At 42.2% G+C, this 20,782-nt stretch overlaps 1 protein-coding gene across 1 annotated transcript in view; it reads left to right on the top strand.

Annotated features, from left to right (window-relative positions):
- The window catches only part of LOC144781259 (phospholipase B1, membrane-associated-like), a 211,649-nt gene that overhangs the window by 133,600 nt on the left and 57,267 nt on the right, over positions 1 to 20,782 (top strand). Inside the window, exons 9-11 of the mRNA XM_078660002.1 lie at positions 1,776 to 1,856; positions 16,583 to 16,648; positions 20,058 to 20,149. Coding sequence (XP_078516128.1) covers positions 1,776 to 1,856; positions 16,583 to 16,648; positions 20,058 to 20,149 — 239 coding nt within the window. The remainder of the gene's footprint in view (positions 1 to 1,775; positions 1,857 to 16,582; positions 16,649 to 20,057; positions 20,150 to 20,782) is intronic.

Genomic DNA, 20,782 nt, shown 5'->3' with positions numbered 1-20,782 from the left:
TTTGCTTGCATTTATGACGCATCCAAGGTACTTTGTGTAAAAGTGTTGCATCCACCATTTGCTGGGAACAGATCTGTTTCTACCTTTTAGGAATCATATTTTTTGTACTGTATTGTGCATTTTTGTCGTTTTGGTTTAGATAAATATGACTTATTTTTCTAAACTGGTGTGATGTCCATTTGTTGTCTTTTCATTGTATTATTGTATGTGTTCACAAATGCTTTACGCACTGCCTCTGAGATAAGCCTATCTGCTCGTGCCAAGCTACCAAGGGGGTGAGTAGGGGTTATTTTAGAAGTGTATCCCCTTACCCTGACTAGGAAAAAGGGTCCCTACTTGGGCAAAGGTACCTACCACTGCCAACTAGAGACCCCCATGTCTAAACACCAGGAATACCCTTCCTTTAAAATACTTATAAGTCCCCTAAAGTCTCAAAGTGCAGGGGGCATGGTATTTAAAAAGTAGGAGATGTGTATTTAAGTTTTTCATGTCCCGACAGTGAAAAGCACCTGAAGTTGTTTTTCACTGTAGCAAGGCTTACAGATAGAGAAATACTTCTTCTACTCATTTTCCACTCATTTGGATTGTAATTTAAAATCCACTTTATTATTAAAGTTGGCATTTAAGTTACTATTCTGAAAATGCCACTAATGGCCAGTTGGTAATTTTTGGATTTACCAAATGTGCCTTTCTGCCAGCGATCAGGGTCACATGGCTGTTAATGGCTCCCCTCTGGTGTGATGTGTATTGCTTCAAAACAGGGGACAAAAGGGCCTTGCATTTGGGGAAGGGAGTTCCTCTGAGCAGGATGGTTTGGGGTGGTACTCAGCCCTTCCCGAGCTTCAAACGGTAGCCTGAGGGCTGTGCCCATTCCCTTCCAGGACTCCTGAAGCTGCAAGCTCTGTCAATGGTATGGAGCCAAATCCAGGGGGAGGGGAAGAACTGACCAGAAGAAGTTTAGGGTTAGACAAAGAGAGTGACCCCCACTTAGTATAACAGTTGCACTCTCAGAACACTATTGGACCTGTTGAATATTCAGTAGAAGGACTGCCCTGCTCTCTGAAAAAGGTAGGCTGGACCTGCTTATCTTGAACCCAGAAAACGAGAAGTGACTCCACGGGTCACTTGGCTGACTTCCTTTTTGAGCTACAGGGACCCTACAGGCTTCCAGAGGCCTCTCCTGCAACCGCCCAGTTGGACAACACCTGTTGACCTGCCTGAGCCCTGCTGCTGCCCTCTACTGGAGTGAGTTCTGACCCCAAAGAGGTGACAACTGAGGTCCTGCACCCTTTACTGGTGTCAGAGTGATCTCCCCCACCCTTCAACCAGCTAGAACTGAATCTGAGTCTCCCACCAATGTGAAGCTCTGACAGCAACCTGCCTTTCACACCAACAATGAAACTTGGGCTCAGGCTCCTCACGTGGAGCTGGACTGTGTGAGAAGAGAAACTCTACACTAGGATGAACCTGGTTCATCATGGGTGGCCTGAAATTGTGACCCTGACTCGATCCAGTGCGACCAGAGATCACGAGTGGCGCTTTGTGTCTTTCTCCATCCCGTCTACATTTTATGATATGCTGGGTCCTGGTACCCCCAACGGATATTTGAGGATCACTATGTGTAGCCTATTTTGAATATATGTTTTTAACTGTGCTGTCAAACTATTGTGACACTAAAATGGTCAAATCACAAGAATGTCATGATTTTAAGACATTTCAGTAAATGGACCGTTAAATACTTCAGTTGAATAACAAAGTCTTCTCTCGACCCACAGGGTGTAGCCTTTACTAAAGACTGGAAGGTGATTACCATTTTTATTGGTGCAAATGACCTTTGTGACTACTGCAAAAACAAGGTAAGAAGATTCTAATGTGCATATTTGCTGTAATAATATACCCATAGATAAAGACTTGGATAGGTACACTGCGGGGCGGGCAGGACTGAATAAAGGGGTGCCTTCCAAAGAAATCTTGAAAACAAAATGTAAATTTGATTTATGGGGAATATTTCACAAGCAGGACTTTCTTGTCGGTGCTCAATGTATGCAGCAGACGTTGTCATGGACTTTCTGGAAACACTTATGTAATTAATTTGTATTATGATTGGAAATGAAAATGGGGCACTCACAAGAGTACTCACGTACCCAAACACACACTCACATGCACACAAACACCCATGATCCACTGACCATTGACGTTCTTGAACTGCACATTTATTACTCTGGACTCAGGGGCTCATTTACCAACCACTTGCGCTGCCAGAATGTCACTTTTTCCCATGTTAACTAAGCACCTCAAAGTCCACTTGACTAGCACGTTTCTGTACTAAAATATTTTAAACATACACACCTTAAAGTAATTGGAAAGTTGCTTAGCAGGTTTTTTTTGTAGCTTTTTTTTAACAATAGCGGATTTTTGGGCACTGTTACAGTTTGGAAGAGTAGTATTTTCGGTTCGGATACTGCTTCGATATATTTTTAATACAGAGAGGAAACCCTGATTATACTTGGGGGCATATTATCAGGAGAATTGTTGTCGTTTTAGCGGCCGACTTCGTCCGAAAAGCGGCAATAATTCTATCGCAGTATCAACAAGGGCACGCTAACAGGCTTCAGCATGTGTTCTCTTGTAGCACTAATGCCTTGCATCTCATTGCTAATGAGATGCATGGTAAGTGTGCCTCACATGCACAGCATGAGGAAACATCGATAACGCAGCTTCGTGCTATTACCAACTATGCCCCATACCCACCTAGCGAGAATAGAATTTGTGCTAAATCCCCATTTACGCAGGAATCTAACATCAGGAAAATATCTGATTTAGCAGCATTACCCTATGGGAGGTGGATTGTCCGGCTAAATCCACCATGGTTTATTACCAAGCTATTCCCTATTGCAGAAATATTATCGCTGGATTACCAGCGATAATCCAGCATTTCCCCTCTTTCGCGGGAATTTTTATCGCATTCGAGATAGCCGTTGATAATAACGCGCTATCTCAGCTATCAATTCCAGTGATAGCAGGCGATAGCTATAGTCGCGCTAAGCGCGCTTAGCGGTATTTATCGCTCCCAGTTGATAATATGCCCCTAAATTCCTAACACCTTACAGTGCACGCAGAAGCATCAGAGGAATTCAGGCGTTTACATCCTCATTATAGTCTCCTATAATGTCACATATTAAAATCAATATTAATTCAACTAACATAAAAACAGCACATTTGCAAGACTGCTAAGAAGCAATTTCCTTTGAATATCACGTGTGATGATTTTGTGCCAGATACAATTGCGACATCAGTTTAAGTAGTAGTGAAAAGTGAACAGTACATTAAACTAATTGAATGTTACTACACAACGTCCATTGTCAACTGCACCGGGTTGGAACTAAGTAAGTGAGTGTCAGAACATAGACAGCGTCCAGTGAACACATTGTAATATGTATGTAAATATTCCAGGACCCTGCATGCACCGTACCTAAATAATAGAGTGCCAGGTCACAATGTTGAAGCCTGTTGTGCCTATGCTGGCATCCACATAAGTAGGTTGGTGCCAGGTTACTGAATCCATGGCACGGTGCCAAGACTACCATGAAAATTAGTTCCAGCATTGCACAGCATCTTGCCTGTAGTATCAGCAATGTATGTCAAAGTAATGTATCATAATGAACTGCACTCCGTATTCTGCATCACACACTGACATTAAATGAATTATGTGTCATGACAGTATTGTTTGCAATAAACTTTGCAATCCAAATAAGTTTATGTCAATATACCCCTGAAGTCAAAGCTCGAGTCAAGGGTAGACGCGGGTATTCACTGTCTATGCACTATTATCAGAGGGTAGACACCATCTACCCTGCTGTAAAGCTGGCTACTTTCAGTGAAATGCCACGTTCCTTGCCTAATTCTCCCAGAATCAGTGGCGTCTACCAACTTTGGCGAGTGGAGGGGCAAATAAATGGGTGGTGGATGGTTTCATAAAATCAAAACAATTTACTAAATAAAATACAAATGTACTTACTGTGGTTGATGCTGCGTCGTCCTCACTCCAGTCTTCTTCCCTCGTAACTCCAGAGCCCCAGCTAGCTCTCTTAACCAATCCAGGCGCGGCTCTTGCAGCTTCAGAGCAGCAGCAGGATTGGTGGACGAGGCCTCTATCAGCACTCACAAGAGCACTTGATGCTTAGCTTTCTCTATCCCAGACAACTGGGTTAGAGAGTTTAAAGTAAGCATGTGTGGCTGGCCATCACAAGACCGCTGGCCAAAGTGACATGCACACTTTAAACAAGTGCAAAAGAAAGTCCACTCTGCTCCCTGCTGCCATTCAGCAGCAGCCTACCCGTGTCCTGACACTCCGTTCGGGATTGGGTGATGAAAAATAAAATGGTAATGAATTAAATGAATTACCATTTTATTTTTCCAGGTAGTGATATCATAGGAAGTGACATCAGTTCTGGAAGTGATATTATAGGAAAGGACATCACGGCGCATGCTATCGAATGTGGCATCACAAGAAGGGCACACATATGTTTAGCAGGTCTATCTTGAGTACATTTGAGTGTATTATAATATTTAACAAATTAGATTTTGCATTGGTTTTGTGCTAGAATATTGACGCAACCCTGATGAAAAATCTGGGCCTCAATTTATACATTTATGTTTCTGTAAACCCTGCCACAAGGAAAATGGCAACAAGAAGAAACATGGCAGTAAATCTGTTCTGCTTAATAGGTTGCAATGTCTGTATTTTAAAATATCTTATGGGGTTAAGGCACCTGTTGCAGAGATCTTTGCATGCCAGCTAAATCTCAGGGAATAACAATAATAATGGTAAAGTAACTCTGGGGTATACCATATTTTCTGGGGAGATCTGTGTTTTGCCACTTCCTGTGATGTGGGGCATGGTGAGGCCACACCCATTTTGCAGATCTTGGTGAGTCCCCCCATTCCTCTTTTAAGACTTGAGCCCTGCCTAAAGTCATTAGTTTACACATATTTTACCCTATAAACTTAGGCCGATTGCCAGAGATTTGTATACATTTACATACTGGATCCCACATTCTTCTATTACAACAAAGCACTCCCTGGTACCTGCAGGGAGCCAACTTGCAGCTAGGACATTCTCTGGTGAGTGTGAATAGCTGGTAATGAAGCATGACACCCAGGGTGTTTTGTGAGGCCATGCCATAACATTTGAGTACAAATCCCTGGTGAATACATATAGAGGAATATACACTCCTCAAAAGAATTTGGACAAAGTCCTGAGGGGATTACTACTGACATTTTGGTAGTAAAAAATTGTGTTTAACAAGGGCACAGACAAGGCCAGCCCAAACCCAGCCTTTCATTCCCCAGAGCGCCACCCAGGGGTCATAGTGTTTATTCAGTGGTTCAAGAGCACTTGCTCCTCAGGACACCGCTACCACGGAGTCATAACAATTGTTGTATAGTTCCTAAGAGTACATAGGATCTGCACGTTTATACAACATAAACTATGGAATTGGTGTCCAGACTGTGAACACAGCCATATAATTCACAAGCAATTCTCCAAAGGAATAATTAAAATATTGCAGTTCATCTGCAATTAATGTAACCTGTACTCAGATGTATTATTTTCCAACAGCAGCAATTCATATTTGTATTAATAAAAAATGACGTGCCACTATAATAAGGCCTACCCCTCTGAATTCCGACTGCTGTCCCCCAATCCACTGTAGGAATTCTTGCCGTCCTCTAGCACCAGACACACAATTGATGAACGCAATGCAGAACAAATCAAAACATTCATCCCAGTCAAGATGTCTGGGTTAAATCCATCATTCTTTTGCTCACCATGCCACCCCAGTTTAGACCTGGCCATATGCAAATCAGTCTTGACCCTGTGCCTCATGGGAACAGTCCAGCCCGAACTGCCAAGTCAGGTCCTCCCTGGACCGAAAACAAGCATCCTCGGACCGGTTTCGGGGTTTCACCCCTCTTCAGCCAGAATAGTTGGATTCCAGAGGTACAGTGAACCCAAGACTCACATCTGGGCATATTGTTCTTTTTGCATTTGTCACCCGAGTGGGACGGGTATGCTCAGACATGAGTCCCGTGCTCTCCATGCCACTGGAGTCAAGCTATCCTGGCTGATGAGGGCTGAAAGCCCAAAACCGTCTTAGGATGCTTGTTTCCAGTCCAGGGAGGACATGCCCTGGCAATTTGGGCTGGACTGTTCCCATTGGGCGCAGGGTCAAGACTGATTTGCATATGGCTGGGTCCAAACTGGAATGTCATGGTGAGCAAAAAACGATGGATTTAGTCCCAGATCTCTGTACTGGGGTGAATGTATGACATTGTTCTGCATTCTGTCCATCAATTGTTATTTTTGCATTCGTCACCCCAAGTGGGACGGGAATGCTCAGACTTGAGTCCCGTGCTCTCCATGCCACTGGACTCAAGCTATCCTGGCTGTTGAGGGCTGAAAGCCTGAAACCGTTCATAGGATGCTTGTTTCCAGTCCAGGGAGGACCTGGCCTGGCAGTTCGGGCTGGACTGTTCCCATTGGGCGCAGGGTCAATACTGATTTGCATATGGCTGGGTCCAAACTTGAATGGCATGGTGAGCAAAAAAACGATGGATTTAGGCCCAGATCTCTGTACTGGGGTGAATGTATGACATTGTTCTGCATTCTGTCCATCAATTGTTTTTTTTTGCATTTGTCACCCCGAGTGGGACGGGTATGCTCAGACGTCAGTCCTGTGCTCTCCATGCCACTGGAGTCAAGCTATCCTGACTGATGCGGGCTGAAAGCCCGAAACCAGTCCTAGGATGCTTGTTTCCAGTCCAGGGAGGACTTGGCCTGGCAGTTCGGGCTGGACTGTTCCCAAACTTTGCCTTAATTATAAACAATAGAAGGGAAGAGGTGCTTCACATTCTTGTAGAATGGACTATCATTTGTTGAAATGTGGTTTATTGGCGTAAAGGGCGTGGAACGCACTGAAGACTTATTATTATTGTTCATAAGGAAAGAAGAGAGGATGGTAGAATTCTGTTTCTCCGCTGGGGTTTTCCAAGTCTGAGTGTATGTTTGCATTAGGGTGGTACACTGCTAAATTTAAATTGTATTAGGAAATTAATAGTTCACTCCAAGAGTACCAAAGGATATACTCAACTTATCCATGACAAAGGAGGAAGGGTGGCCTTGGTTTTTAAGAAGTAGCTTTCACCACCTTGAGGAAAGGAAGAGTATCTGCTAAACAGGCAAAGAAATAACCCATATGGATATTGTAGTGATTCGGTGGATTCAACTTTTAGTGAGATCCTATAAACTTCAAGGTGCTTTCCTGCGTGAGGTACATCATCAGTGATGTAAATTCAGGAATGACCAGACAGCCCAATTATTTGCAGCTTCTGAAATATGGAACTAGGTTCATTGCTATTGGCGATGGAGATTCTCATGCAGCAATAAGTATATTGATCACACACTATAGTTGGCAACAATGTAAAGTGCATATGATAGTGTTGGAGGTCAATGCTGCAGTGCTCAACACATGACAGAGCTACTGAACTAGTGCCCCACCTGGAACTGCTCAATAATCAAGAGGACCAAATAACAAATTTCCGCAAAATAGCATGTGCACGGGTCATATGCATTAATAAATGATTTTATTTATTAAAAAAATAACATATTTGTATGAATACCTCAAAATATTTCAAATAAGTCGTTTCCTTTCAGGCACTGCACTTCAAATAAGGAGTAGCAAAGTAGGATAATATCTCACATGCTTGAACTTCATGATAAAATATCCATTATGTAATTTCTGTAAGGAAGATTAATAAATAACCCCAGATCAAAGCATGTGTTTATTGAAATGCTGACATTTGGGACAAGAATCTAAGTTAGAAAAGTAATGAGGAGTCCAAACTGTGTGAATGTAAAACTAAGCCAAACAAGGCAAGCGATTATTAACCGATGAAAGAACCTACTGGATGGAAGTCAAATCAAGTAACAAGCAAAAACATATTGTAAGAAAAGTTAGCTAATTTGGAAAGTGAAGTAATTAAGATGAATAGTTTTCATTTATAAAGAAATATATGCATTTCTTGTTTTGCATTAGGTCTAGATAAATTAATATGGAAGGCACAAAGAAGGATTGATGGAGCCAATGATTTGTTTGAGTCGCATTTTCAAACTATGAGCAGAAAAGCAGTGGTTTCCAGGTTCAGGCGTAGCGTTTTACCATCCAATGTTAAACGTTAATCTAAAATTAAGTAATGAGAAAAGTGGAGAAGTGTGGCTCAATGGTTAGAGAGGCAGACCCTGATGTAGAGGTCTGGCCCGGGACCAGGGTTCAATTCCTGCCTCGGCGGATCTTGGGCTCAATTTCCCAGGACCTGATAATTCTCGCCTCAGTGCCTATTCTAATCATGGGTCCCACTCTGCAACTCTGGGCAATAGCTTGCTTAATCTCCACAATGGCCCCAACAGCGCTAGGATGCCTGGCTTCACCTTGGGGGTGCCCAGGAGTGGGCACTTCACAGGGAAAGGCGAGGAAGGGTTCCACAGCGGTACGTGTACAGCGCCTTGAGACCCCTCTGGGGGTGATTTGTGCGCTATATAGGCACTACATTTGCATAAGAGCTTCAAGATATTTTTCATAATTTCATAAGGCTTATGAAACTTGATTGTTGGAAATTGTGCAAAGGTTTTCAACTGTGTAGAAATCGCTCTATTATGAGAGTTACTTTTTTGTGGATATCAGCGTTAGTTTTATTGGATAGAAAAAATCTGGTATTGAGATCGTTTTTATTCTCTTTTAGAACACAGCTGCTGTTATATATTGACTAATCTATTTCGAGTTACTTATGTTTTGTTCGGTCTTGATGTCTGCCAGAGCGTTTAGAAGTTGGTATTTTCTTGACTTTGCAAAGTGTAGAGCAAACAATATTTGTGGAAAATCAGTAACATTTGTAACATATTTTTGACAGCAGGCCATAGAATTCGCATTTAATTTTTAAATTTGGGACTAGAGAATCTAATTAAGGTTTTCTCCAGACAGTGGTTACACAGCACTTAAGAAGTGTGTTGTATCTTTACCTTTAAATCTAGCAGTCCCTGTTAGGAATGTTACATGACATCAGCAAGAATGTATTGGTTCAAGCTGATGCCAGTTGAAGCCACCACTTTGCTGTTGCCACAAGCCTCTCCGGTGGGTGTAAATAAAGCAGTTAATTGTTTTATTAAATTGCAAACAGAATTTATTTAACACTGTCTCACAAACGACTTCTGAGTGAAGATTGGACTTCGTGGTTTTCCACGGTTGTTCACTGGAATTGATCTTTATCTACAGGATACAGCTAGTTGGTGAGCGAACTACTTAGGTTAAGGATTATATTCTGATTGGCAACTGAAAACTAGTGAAGCCGTACTTACTCGGTTCTATATTTTATTACCTTTGTATGTTCTCTTCCCGAGTGTCAATCCTGGGTGCGTCATCAATTATTATTTTTTTCTCTTTTTTAATATATATACATTTTATTTTAATATAACGTTATGTGGTCTTACACCTTTTCATACAGAACACTTTATTCTATTAGTATATCCTCAGAGTGCTGTCCGTAGACAGACAGAAAAGAGCAAAGATACATAATATTGGTGCCTATTCAATGAATAGGCACCAATATTATGTATATTTTCTCTTACGTTTATGACAAAAAATACTTTTGTGAATAGTATTCACAAAAGTATTTTTTGTCATAAACGTAAGTTACGGCAGGAAATTTACATCCACGCCAGCCAGGACTTAACAACAGCATTCATGTTAGGCCTGGATGCATGGACTTCGGTGAATTTCTCTGCGAAAGTGTAGTAAATTCCATTCAAGTGCTGGGATGTGAACATTCCAAAGTTGAGTGCACCCCAAAAATGTACATTTGTGGACATTTCCAAACTTTGGGGCCGATTGCGGAAGGCCCGTCACTGCCAGCCATGCGGTGGCGGTCCTTCCGCAATCGTACCGCGATTTTCCCCGACACATTATGATGGCGGAGGGAAACGCTCTTGGACCGTGGCGGATGCAAAGACCATCCGCTACGGGTCCGCCAAAAGCAATGTTACAGATTGCCTGGCAGACGGTCCATATAGCCAGAAATGTTGGCGGTGCCTAGCAGGCACCGTCCACCAAATCATGATGCTGGCTACAGCCTAGATTTCCTATGGAGGTCGATGCCGCCATGTAAAGGCTGGTGAGATTTATGACGGGGACCCGTTGTGGGCCCCCCTTGTGTTGGGGGAGGTGAGGGGCACTGAGGGTACCCTGGTGGGTACCGATGGTACCTCCCTACATTTCACAGCACTACGTGGCAGGCACCATGTGATGCCTGCAACATAGTGCTGTGAAATGCACAATATGGCATTTTAACATCTCGGCGGGTGCTGCAGCTCCCGCCGCAATGTTAAAATGCAGGAGCCGTCCGCCATGGTGGTGGTCGCATCCTGATCGGGTGTGCAGGATTGCTGCATGCATGGCGGATGGTCCCGGTTTACACCAGGATAGCGGACGGACTCCAGTATGTCTGTCATCTTAATGACCCCCTTTGTTCGGAGCTGTTCTTGTCATAGAACTGTTTGGAGATTTACTCCAGCCAAGGGATGGGGGGACTCCCATTCCAGAATGGGAGGGAGGAACGGATCCCTTCTACACTTGCAGAGGATAAACGGGAAGCGTCTTGTCCACGGGGTAAAATGTTTTCCAGCAGAGAGCAGAAAGGTTTATATGCATAGAACGCTTCATTCTCCCTGTGAAGAATTCCAGACTATGGAGAACTACATACAGAGGGACATTCCCAGAACTACGCCTGAAAGGGGGGGGGGCTGTCACGCACGGCGATGTAGACATGCTATGAAGTAAGGTTTTTAATAGTAAGGAAAAACATCTAAAGCCAATTCAAACAGACATGTAAATCTCCACCCCTACATTTACTTGTTTGATGTGAATAGGTCTTGAAATCTATAACACTAGCCTAAACTACATTTTATATTACCTCATATAACCTAACTTAAAGCATATCTTTTTTTCTCTTATGGCAAGCATTAGAAAAGCCTATAGGTCTGGCTTTGGCTTCCAGCCTTTTGGCTTTGGTAATTCTTGTTTTGTTCCGTCATGGTTTTTGCAAACCTTTGTTGTTGAGGAAGCTGCCGGGCCCCGTCAACCTAAAAATAAAAAAGTATTTCTATAAGCGAAAATATGTTTTTATCTCAAAAAAGCACATTTTAATAGAGAAATTCATGGCATTGAAGGGAACTACCTTGCGTATGGATGTTCTCCTTGTGAAAGGGCAGCATGCAATAATACAGAGTGAAGTCAGCCAATGACTGAAGTAGGCTGACCAATTGTCCCATTTCACATGCTTGAGTGGGTGGAAGTGAATGTTAGTAACACACCAACAGATTAATCGATGAAGACTGGCTGAAAAAACCCTATAAGTAACGGTTATGCGAATCATTTTATTAGAATCAAAAGGTGTTGGCTGACACCATGCTTAAAAATGTCTGGGGGGGGGGGGGCGGCGGTGACTGCCAGCTTAATGCATTTGATAATGATTTTTCGTATTATTTTTGTACTCCTTCGTCAGAAACAGAGAGGGTTTAAAAACTAGATAAATAGAGAGCCTTGCAATGACAGATGGAATAAGAGGGTTGCATTGACAGGTCAATTGTAATGCATTGATAGATAGACAGTTTCATAGATAGAAAGGGTTGCATAGATGGCTAGATAAAGAGAATTGAATTCTGCATACATAGAGAAGGTTGTATAGAGAGGGTTGCCTAGATAGATAGATAGATAGATAGATAGATAGATAGATAGATAGATAGATAGATAGATAGATAGATAGATAGATAGATAGATAGATAGATAGATAGATGAATAGACTCAATTGTTTTACAAGTATAACTAAGTTGTCAATTAAAATAGCAGCATGACATAAAGGAGGGTAGTTATGTGCATACTAAAAAGTGGATAACTTTATAACTTAATAAAGAACAGTTTTAAATGGACACAATCTTCTCTGAAATAGCAGCAGTCAGTCAAATAAAAGCTACTCCATAACGAAATTATAACAGCATTAGTATTAGCAGGAGACAGGAACTGATGTACTGGAATGTGTCTTGTGCTGACATAAAAATGACTGGTAAAACTCTCCCTGCTATAACTTCAGGCTCTAAACACAAATACATTAAAGTAATAATAAAGTAACAACAAAAACACTGGCACTGACGGAAACTATTTTCTGTTAGCATCTGCTCATTGTGAAAGAGCAAAATGCAGTCACTCGTTAACGAAAGGCTGAAGTAGGCTGACCCATTACCCTGTAAAGTAGGGGGTGGAAGCAAAAGGTGAATGACACAACAACAGACCTCTGGTTGAAGAGAGCTGGCTCAAAGCCCCTTTAAGGAAGAATATTGTACATATAATTCAAGTAAAATCAAAAGGTCTTGGCTAACGCCAGCTCAAATAAAAAGATGTGTAATGCAAACATCACAAAACACTGAATTGGCAGTCATGGAACACAGAAAACACTGCACAATCAAATAGTTGTTCGGCCATCAAGTATTGCTATCGCAAAACCTTGTGTTTCGCACTGTGGACAGCACTATCTTAAGTAGGGGCAAGTAAATATGTACCATAAGCCAAATTATCTCTAGATTGTTAGGCATAGTGGTTCAGAGTTTTAACGATTCCCTTTTTTAAACAAGACTCTTCTCTGTAGATATAGTGAGAATGCATTTGAGGAAAGTGAAGTGAGCCTGGAATGTGATTCAGTTGTACGATGGAACCACGCATGCACTTCAAATGCATGCTTTTACAATGCGGTCATTACCTCGGCCGCGTCTTTACCACACATGCTTTTACAACCAAAATGTAAGTATTGCCAGGTAAGTTTAATGCTATATATATATATATATATATATATATATATATATATATATATATATATATATATATATATATATATATATTTATACACACATATTCAATATTTGTATGCATATATATTTTTCTTTTGACAATCCCAAACCCACCCTAAAATTTAGAATTCCCTTACCACCCGGAAACCCAAACTAAACCCTCAAAATTCTCTTGCCTCCCAAAAACCCACGCCCATCCTAAACCCTAGAAACACCTCTGACACACACAGACATATGTATATCTAACGGCTTTAGGACTTACCTGCACAATACTTACTTTTTCATGGTAAAGATATGCGTGGTAAAGGCAACTGAATGGTAAAGATGTGGTTCACGTCACATTGTAAATGATGTTTCCCATGTGATTGACAATGGTACTAATTTGTTTGATAATTTATTCCCATAATGATATATATCCATTGGAAGGGTTCTTTCTATAATTCAACCATTGTTTCTTTCATTTGCCAAGCAACAGTCAAAATCTAGACGAGCTGCCCTACATATCTTAGGAGGGAATAATGAAGTGAAGAGAACCCTACTTGTGACTATTGGCTAACTTCTGTATTTCAAATGGATAAAAACCATGGGTTCACCCAAGTGGCTCTGATGTAGTTCAAGGATTTGTTCAGATAAATAACTGTGTACCAAGATCTTTCTGAGGAAGACCCAATGAATTCCAAATTTTCTGGGTAGTGCTAAAATGCCCTGCTTTGTTTTAAATGTAAATTAATGGTGGTGAGATGCACACGATATACTCCAATTTGACTGTACTCGTATTTAATGTACTCCATAACTTCATCATTCTGTAGGCGTGCTCGCTTGCTCCGCGCTCCGCCCAATTGCGCTGCAATGTAGAATGAACACGAAAGAACCACGTTTGTGCCCCATTCAAGCTGCACAGCCACGAATTAGCTGTGCAGCATGAATGGGGCTCAAACGTGGTTCCTTTGTTGTCCATTCTGCTTTGTTTTAAAGCCATCTCTTTTTGCTCATTTTGACAGACTCTTTGGGTGGAAGTGGGATAGCACATATGACCTGTTTAAGGGATTTCCTCAGGAATCTGAACCTGTGTCCCTAGAAGGAGCTAGGTGACTCTCAGCATACTGGTGCTGGGATCTGTGGCGAGCGCTGTTAGCCGGTGGGTTTGATGATGAATATTTTTCAACCTGGGCTCCTAAGGTTAGTCTTTCCCTGGCAGATTGTATTATGCATTTGATGAACTGTCAATACAATTTTACAAAAATACACTATCTTGGAAAATGGCCCACTCTGAAAGTTTACCCCAAACTTTGTGGTTTCCTCCTCCTTTTCTGCTGATCTCCTTTTTGTTGGCTTTAGGACTTTGAGTACTTTACCACTGCTAACCAGTGCTAAAGTGAATGTGCTCTCTCTCCTAAATATGGTATAATTGGTTTACCCCTGTTTGGCATATTTAGGTTACTTGTAAGTCCCTTGCCAAGTGGTATACCATATAACCTTGCCATATAAATTAAATGCTACTAGTTGGCCTGCAGCAATGGTTGTGCCACCCACACAAGTAGCCTTTCAAACCTGTCTCAGGCCTGCCACTGCAAGGCCTGTGTGTGCAGTTTACAGCCACTTTTACTTGGCATTTAACACCCTTTGCCAAGCCTTAAAATGTCCTTTTATTACATATGTCACACCTAAGGTAGGCCCTAGGTAATCCATATAGCAGGGTGCTGTGCAAGTAAATGGTAGGACAAGTACATTTACGTTTTGTATGTCCTGGTAGTGACAAACACCCAAATTCGTGTTTTCCCTACTGTGAGGCCTACTTCTCTCATAGGTTAGCATTAGGAATTCCTTAATACCCTTTTAAGATGTAATTCCTGATTAGAAAGGCGGAGCTGTATCATGTTTCATATGTTTGGAAGGGTAATGATCAATCCTCTTTACTGGTAAAGTTGAATTTAGCATTACCATTTTAGAAATGCCACTTTTTAGAAAGTGGACATTTCTTTGTTTTTACTGCTCTGTGCACCTTGCAGCCTGTCTCAAATACACGGCTGAGATGGGTGACAGCTATACTTTGTGCATTCCCTCTAGACAGCCACAAACTCAGGAAGGGTGGGTGTGACAAAGAACTCATCTGCATTCAACTACACTCTGATAGCTCTTCCTGGGCAGAAAGAGAGGGAGAGAGATGACACTTAAACCTGAATATCAAAGTCTTGTGTCCCACACAAAGGACTGATTACCCCCCACAGATAGCCTGGCAGACAGGGCTGGGATGAAAGGGCACCTGTGCACTTTGAGGGCCTGCTTTGAAGTCACCCCCAGTTCAAAGACGCATTTGGGTATAAGTACTGGGGCTCTGACTCTGCCAAAACAGTACACTACTGGACTTGGACTTGTGAATAACTCTGCCAAAACTGCTGTGCTACAAGGATTGCCACTTTGCCTGACAGCTACTCTGAAAGAACTGCTTTCTGTTGTGCTGAACTGCCCTGCTGCCTGCTGATCTCTTCCTTGTTGAGGACAAGGACTGGACCCATCTCACTTAAACCCAGAGTGACTCCAAGGGCTTGCTGCCTTGCCCCTGTTCTGAAGTCTCAGGACCATCAAAGACTTCCTTCGGCTCTTCAACAACACTAGGACTCTGCCATCAGGGAGTCCAGCCCTGGCAAGTGTTTCCAATCCAGTCCTGTGCCCTTAAATGGTGGTTTGTGCTATCCATAAAAATGGACACATCAATTACTTTGCGCCGATTGGAACTGACACATTGCCCTTCGACTTTGGCGCAACAGCCGCCTGCACCCATTGCTTCAACGGACTGCATGGTTTAAAGATGACAGACTGCATGGCTCCATGATGATGCATAGTAAAGGGGTTCTAAGGCGAAGCCTTTCTCGACTGCGTGACTTGGAAGTGACGCATCACCTGCATCCACAGGATCGACAATGCGGCATCACCTCCCCTGTTCCTCGCATCAAGTCCTTGACTATGACGCTTGCTCCATCTGAGGTACTTTGTCAGTGGGACCTGCATGAGCTCTGTAGCCGGCCTGCCCTCCATTACAGTTGGCCTGAAATTTGGATGTACCCCAGTCTAGCGCGAGCTCAAGTAACCAATAAGTACTAATTGAAGCTAAGCACTACTTTTTGATTTATTCTTTAAAAATTCATAACTCCGGTTCTACTTATTAGATTTTGTTGTTTTGGTCTTGTTTTACTCATAAAAATATAATCTAACCCTTTGTGAAGTATTTTTGTGTTGTTTTCATTGTATTTCTGTGTGTGTTGCACAAATCCTTCGCACATTGCCTCTTTAGATTAGCCTGACTGCTCTGTGCCAAGCTAACAGAGAGTGAGCAGAGATTATCTTTCAGTGTGTATCTAGCTTACCCTGACTATGATTGTGGTCCCTACTTGGACCCGATTTCTAACACACTACCATTGTTTACCAAGTTTATCACTATAAACAGGAACAAATATTAAATAAGATTTAAGCATGCTTAAAATGTAGAGAAGGGAATGAATACACATTTACTCTGATGTTCTGCCTACAAAATGGCAAAAACACTCTAAATAGTCACAGTCTCGAGATTTGCAATCGCCATTCATTTTTTTGACAGATGTTAATCTAACAGGCTCTTATTTTTCTCTCCTTCAGACTCTTTTTTCTGCAGAGAGTTTCATTGCCAATCTGACGATTTCCCTGGACATGCTGCATCAGGAGGTAAGCTAAATAAATAAATATGTTTTAATGGGGATCATTCGAATCAAAATCTGTCTGCACTGCCATGTGTTGACTCTATTAGTACCCGCCACTTACCTTCAATGTATCATTCTGGTGGCTTATATAGTCAGTAATTACTGAAATTAGGAAAATACTGTAATCAGTGTCATAGCAACCTGGAATGTGCTGCAATGCAAGTAATGAAAAATTGTCTAACTCATTGCATGCCCATATATTATCAAGCTACGTTACTCTACCATCTTACATGCAATAGAGCTTCTTGAAAAATATGAGAGGTTTATGAATTTCTCTGAGGGAGCTTGTTTTTCCCAACCTTTGTCGTGGCTCATCCAATAGGACCTTTAGGCTTTAACCCTCCTTTTTTCCAGTCACCAAGCCAAAGCCCAGATTTACAAAAGCTACACGCAAGCCATTGTAGCACCCAAAATGCTGCACTGGATTGCATTGCATAACAAGAAAGAGAGCACCATAAATACAGTGATATGGCACTCTCCCCTTCTCTCCCTAGCTCTCCCTAGCGCCGGTGCAGAATTGTGCCATCGAGCACCATGCACACACCTTTGCTCCAGAGCGCAAGGATGTCTTTGTGAGTTTAGCACAGCTTTTGTACTGAAAGGGTATCTTTCCAGTTCAAAATACGACAAGATTAGACAACTTTTTCTACTTTGTAGGAGTGCCGTACTATGCAGCACATATGCAAAAGTTGAAACAAAAGGAGAAATTAAAACCTTTCTCCTTTTAACGCTTGCTCTCCAGCAGTGTTATTTTTGGTGCAAAACCATGTCTACTATTGTTAGTATATATGATTTAGCGTAAAAAAGCATGGGTGGTAGCATGGGAAAGCCCATATACCACCCGTGTAATGCCCCCTAGACACTAGGGGGCAGATTTACAATAACTGGCGCATCCCTGCATATCAGCAGGGATGCGCCAGTTATTGTGCGCCATGCCTCTGCCACCATGGATGCACCATGGGGCAAAAACTGCAAGATGCGTGACGCATCTGTGCCGTAAAGGCGGCACATTGCTGGAGTTGCATCGCAAGTGCTGCGCAGCTCCAGCAATGCTCTAGGGGCCCTATTCTTACAATGCTGCATCAATCCTTACGCGTGCTTCAAGCAGGCGCAGGGTTTTGACACAGAATGGCCCCAAAAGTGACTGAGTGAAATCTTGTAGATTTCACTCAGCCACTTTTAGGAGGCGTTCCTGCACCGAAACGCCCCCCCCCCCCCCGGGTCAGGAACGCCTCCTTCTGTCGCAGGGCTTTACAACGTGATGCATCTCCCAGATGCGTCACGTTGTAAATACCCTGCAGCTTGGTGCATCTTTTGTGCTGCCGCTGCATCACAAAAGTGACTCAATGGTGGCGTAAAAGGGGAGCAAGGGGCTTGTAAATCTGCCCCTAAGTAACGCAAAGCAGCATGTCACGCTGGTTTGCGTTACTCTTTTTCTTACAAACCAAAGCACATACCAATTTGTGTTTGTTTGTAAATCCCCAAAAAGGTTTTGCATCAGACAGGAGTTAAAAAAGTAACGAAACCCAACACAAAACAATTGTAAATCTTGGCCAAAAAGTGGAAAGCTGTACAGCACCTAGCTTCATATTTATGAGTTGCAGTAGAAAAAATTTACAAACTGCCCATGTCTCCATGGCCAGGTCACCAAGCTAGGAGACACAGACATGCAGTTTGTGGGGCAGATTTACAATAAGTGGCGCATCCCTGCATATCAGCAGGGATGCGCCACTTATTGTACGCCATGCCTCCGCCACTATGGATGCGCCGCATTTACAATGTGGCGCACCATGGGGCAAAAATGGCACAGATTTTACTCGGCCACTTTTAGGAGGCGTTCCTGCGCCGGAACGCCCCCCCCCCCCCGCGCAAGAACGCCTCCTTCTGGCACAGGGCTTTACAACGTGACGCATCTCCCAGATGCATCACATTGTAAATACCCCGCACCATGGCGCATCTTTTGCGCTGCCGCTGCGTCACAAAAGTGACACAACTGCGGCGTAAAAGAGGCGCAAGGGACTTGTAAATCTGCCCCCAAGTATTTAGAGTACTAACAGGTAGTGCTGTTTTTGAGAGAAGGCATGCCTGTAAATGGGCTCACAACTGTATAATAGAGGATTGTCTACAAGTGTTTTTCAATAGTGGCATGTCCTCTATATGGCAGGGCCAAATGAAACTATGCGCTGTCAATTACACTATGTATGCAATATTGGGAAAATGTAACCAGAAGCTTTACAGACTAGAGAGGCACAAGGAGCATCAGAGGCTGGGGGATGCGGCCTGGTGAAGGAGATTAAGCGTCATTAGTTCAGGAGACCAGTAAAATGCAAGCAACAAAAACACAAAGAAAAATCTTGAATGCTGTATATATATTTATGCATATCTATTTTTTTAGATAGATAGATAGATAGATAGATAGATAGATAGATAGATAGATAGATAGATAGATAGATAGATAGATAGATGGATAGATAGATAGATAGATGGATAGATGGATAGATAGATACCACAGTGGCGGTCCCCACTGCGTACTTATACATGAGTTAGAGTTTCCATAAGAAAAGCGTTTTTTGTTTTGCCAAATCTTCACAAAACCTTCCTAAAAGAAGCTCTTCCTCCTCATCTCTTCCCTCATACATTTTTGGGTGATCTGTCAAGTGGTGGCTGAGAAAAAGTGAGGTCCCCAAAAACTTTCCCCCCTTGCATTTTCCATAGGAAAGATTAGACAACAATACAGTGTTGATATATCAAAATTAGCTATTATAGACCGACAATATCTTAGAAAAGAGTTATTGCTTGGTTGCAGTTATATTAGAACATTGGAATGTTGGGAGCTCCATTTAAGACAATGGAGTGCTCCCTGCTTCTACGGGCTGGTAAAGGCCCGCAGAGCAACATTTCAATGTGTTACAAAGGCCTCTCGGAGCTCGAGAGGATTTAAATCCCCTCAAGCTTCGAGAAGCCTTTGTTTAATTTGTTAGAACATTCTGCCCTCTAGTGGCAGAATGTTTTAATAGTCTTATAGTCCTTCGTAGCAGGGCTATACCGGCTATTAAAGTCCTGTCCCTTGTTAAAGTCCCTCGCCTTCGGCTCGGGCCTTTAACCCGGGAGCGGACCTTTAATAGCCTATGGTATAAGAACATGTATCTGCTGAAATAGAAAAAGACAGTCATCACCTCCTAGTAAGTTAAACATACACAGTGAAAGGAAGGCGTCCAAATGAAATGTTGATTGATATTGCATGTAGAGTGTTAGTGTGATTCACGACGATTATTTGGGCTATTTTCTTCTGGGAAACCTCATCTAGGGGTTCTATTTTTACACATGAGTTTTTTTTACATGTTTTAATACATTTCCCATTTAATCTATTTTAGGTACCAAGGGCCATTGTCAATGTGGTTCAACTGTTTAATCTTGAAGGTCTTCGACAAGTCAATGATGGGTCCTTTGGATGTTTGCTTCAAAAGTAAGTTAATTGTTTAATTTAAATACAAGCGCTAACCCAGGTTCTACCATAATCGTAAGGTGTGTGCATGTAACACATGGTGTGACTATCAATCATAATAACACAAATTGCTTAAAAATAATTGTAGATTATTCACTGCATTTTACTTCTACTATAAATGTTAATCACATCCAATATAGGAAAACAAAGGATTACATTTAGATAATTTTGTTCAGTTATGTTTGAATGATTTAAATTCAATTGGTAGATGTTATAAATGGGATTCCTGGTTGGCTGAAATACCCAGGCCAGTCAGGAACCACCACTCTAGTCAGGGTAAGCCAGATACACAAGAAGATAACATGTGCTCACCCTCTGGTAGCTTGGGACAGAGCAGCCAGGCTTATCTATAAGGGCAATATGTAAAGTATTTGTGCCAAACACACACACAGTAACACAATGAATACACCACAAAATGACCTCATACTGGTTTAGAACAATAGAGAATATTTATTTGAGCAAAATAAGACCAAAATGGCCAAAATCCAATAGGTAGAATTGGAGATATGAAGTTGTAAACATTAAGGACCCGATGTAGGTCGCCAAATACCGGTCGGTAACGGCCGATTTCGGCCATTACCGACCGGTATTTGA

Source organism: Lissotriton helveticus, chromosome 9 (assembly GCF_964261635.1).
Source record: "Lissotriton helveticus chromosome 9, aLisHel1.1, whole genome shotgun sequence".
Classification (NCBI taxonomy): domain Eukaryota; kingdom Metazoa; phylum Chordata; class Amphibia; order Caudata; family Salamandridae; genus Lissotriton; species Lissotriton helveticus.
Note: the sequence above shows the minus strand (reverse complement) of the source record. Positions and strands in the feature narration are given on the sequence as shown.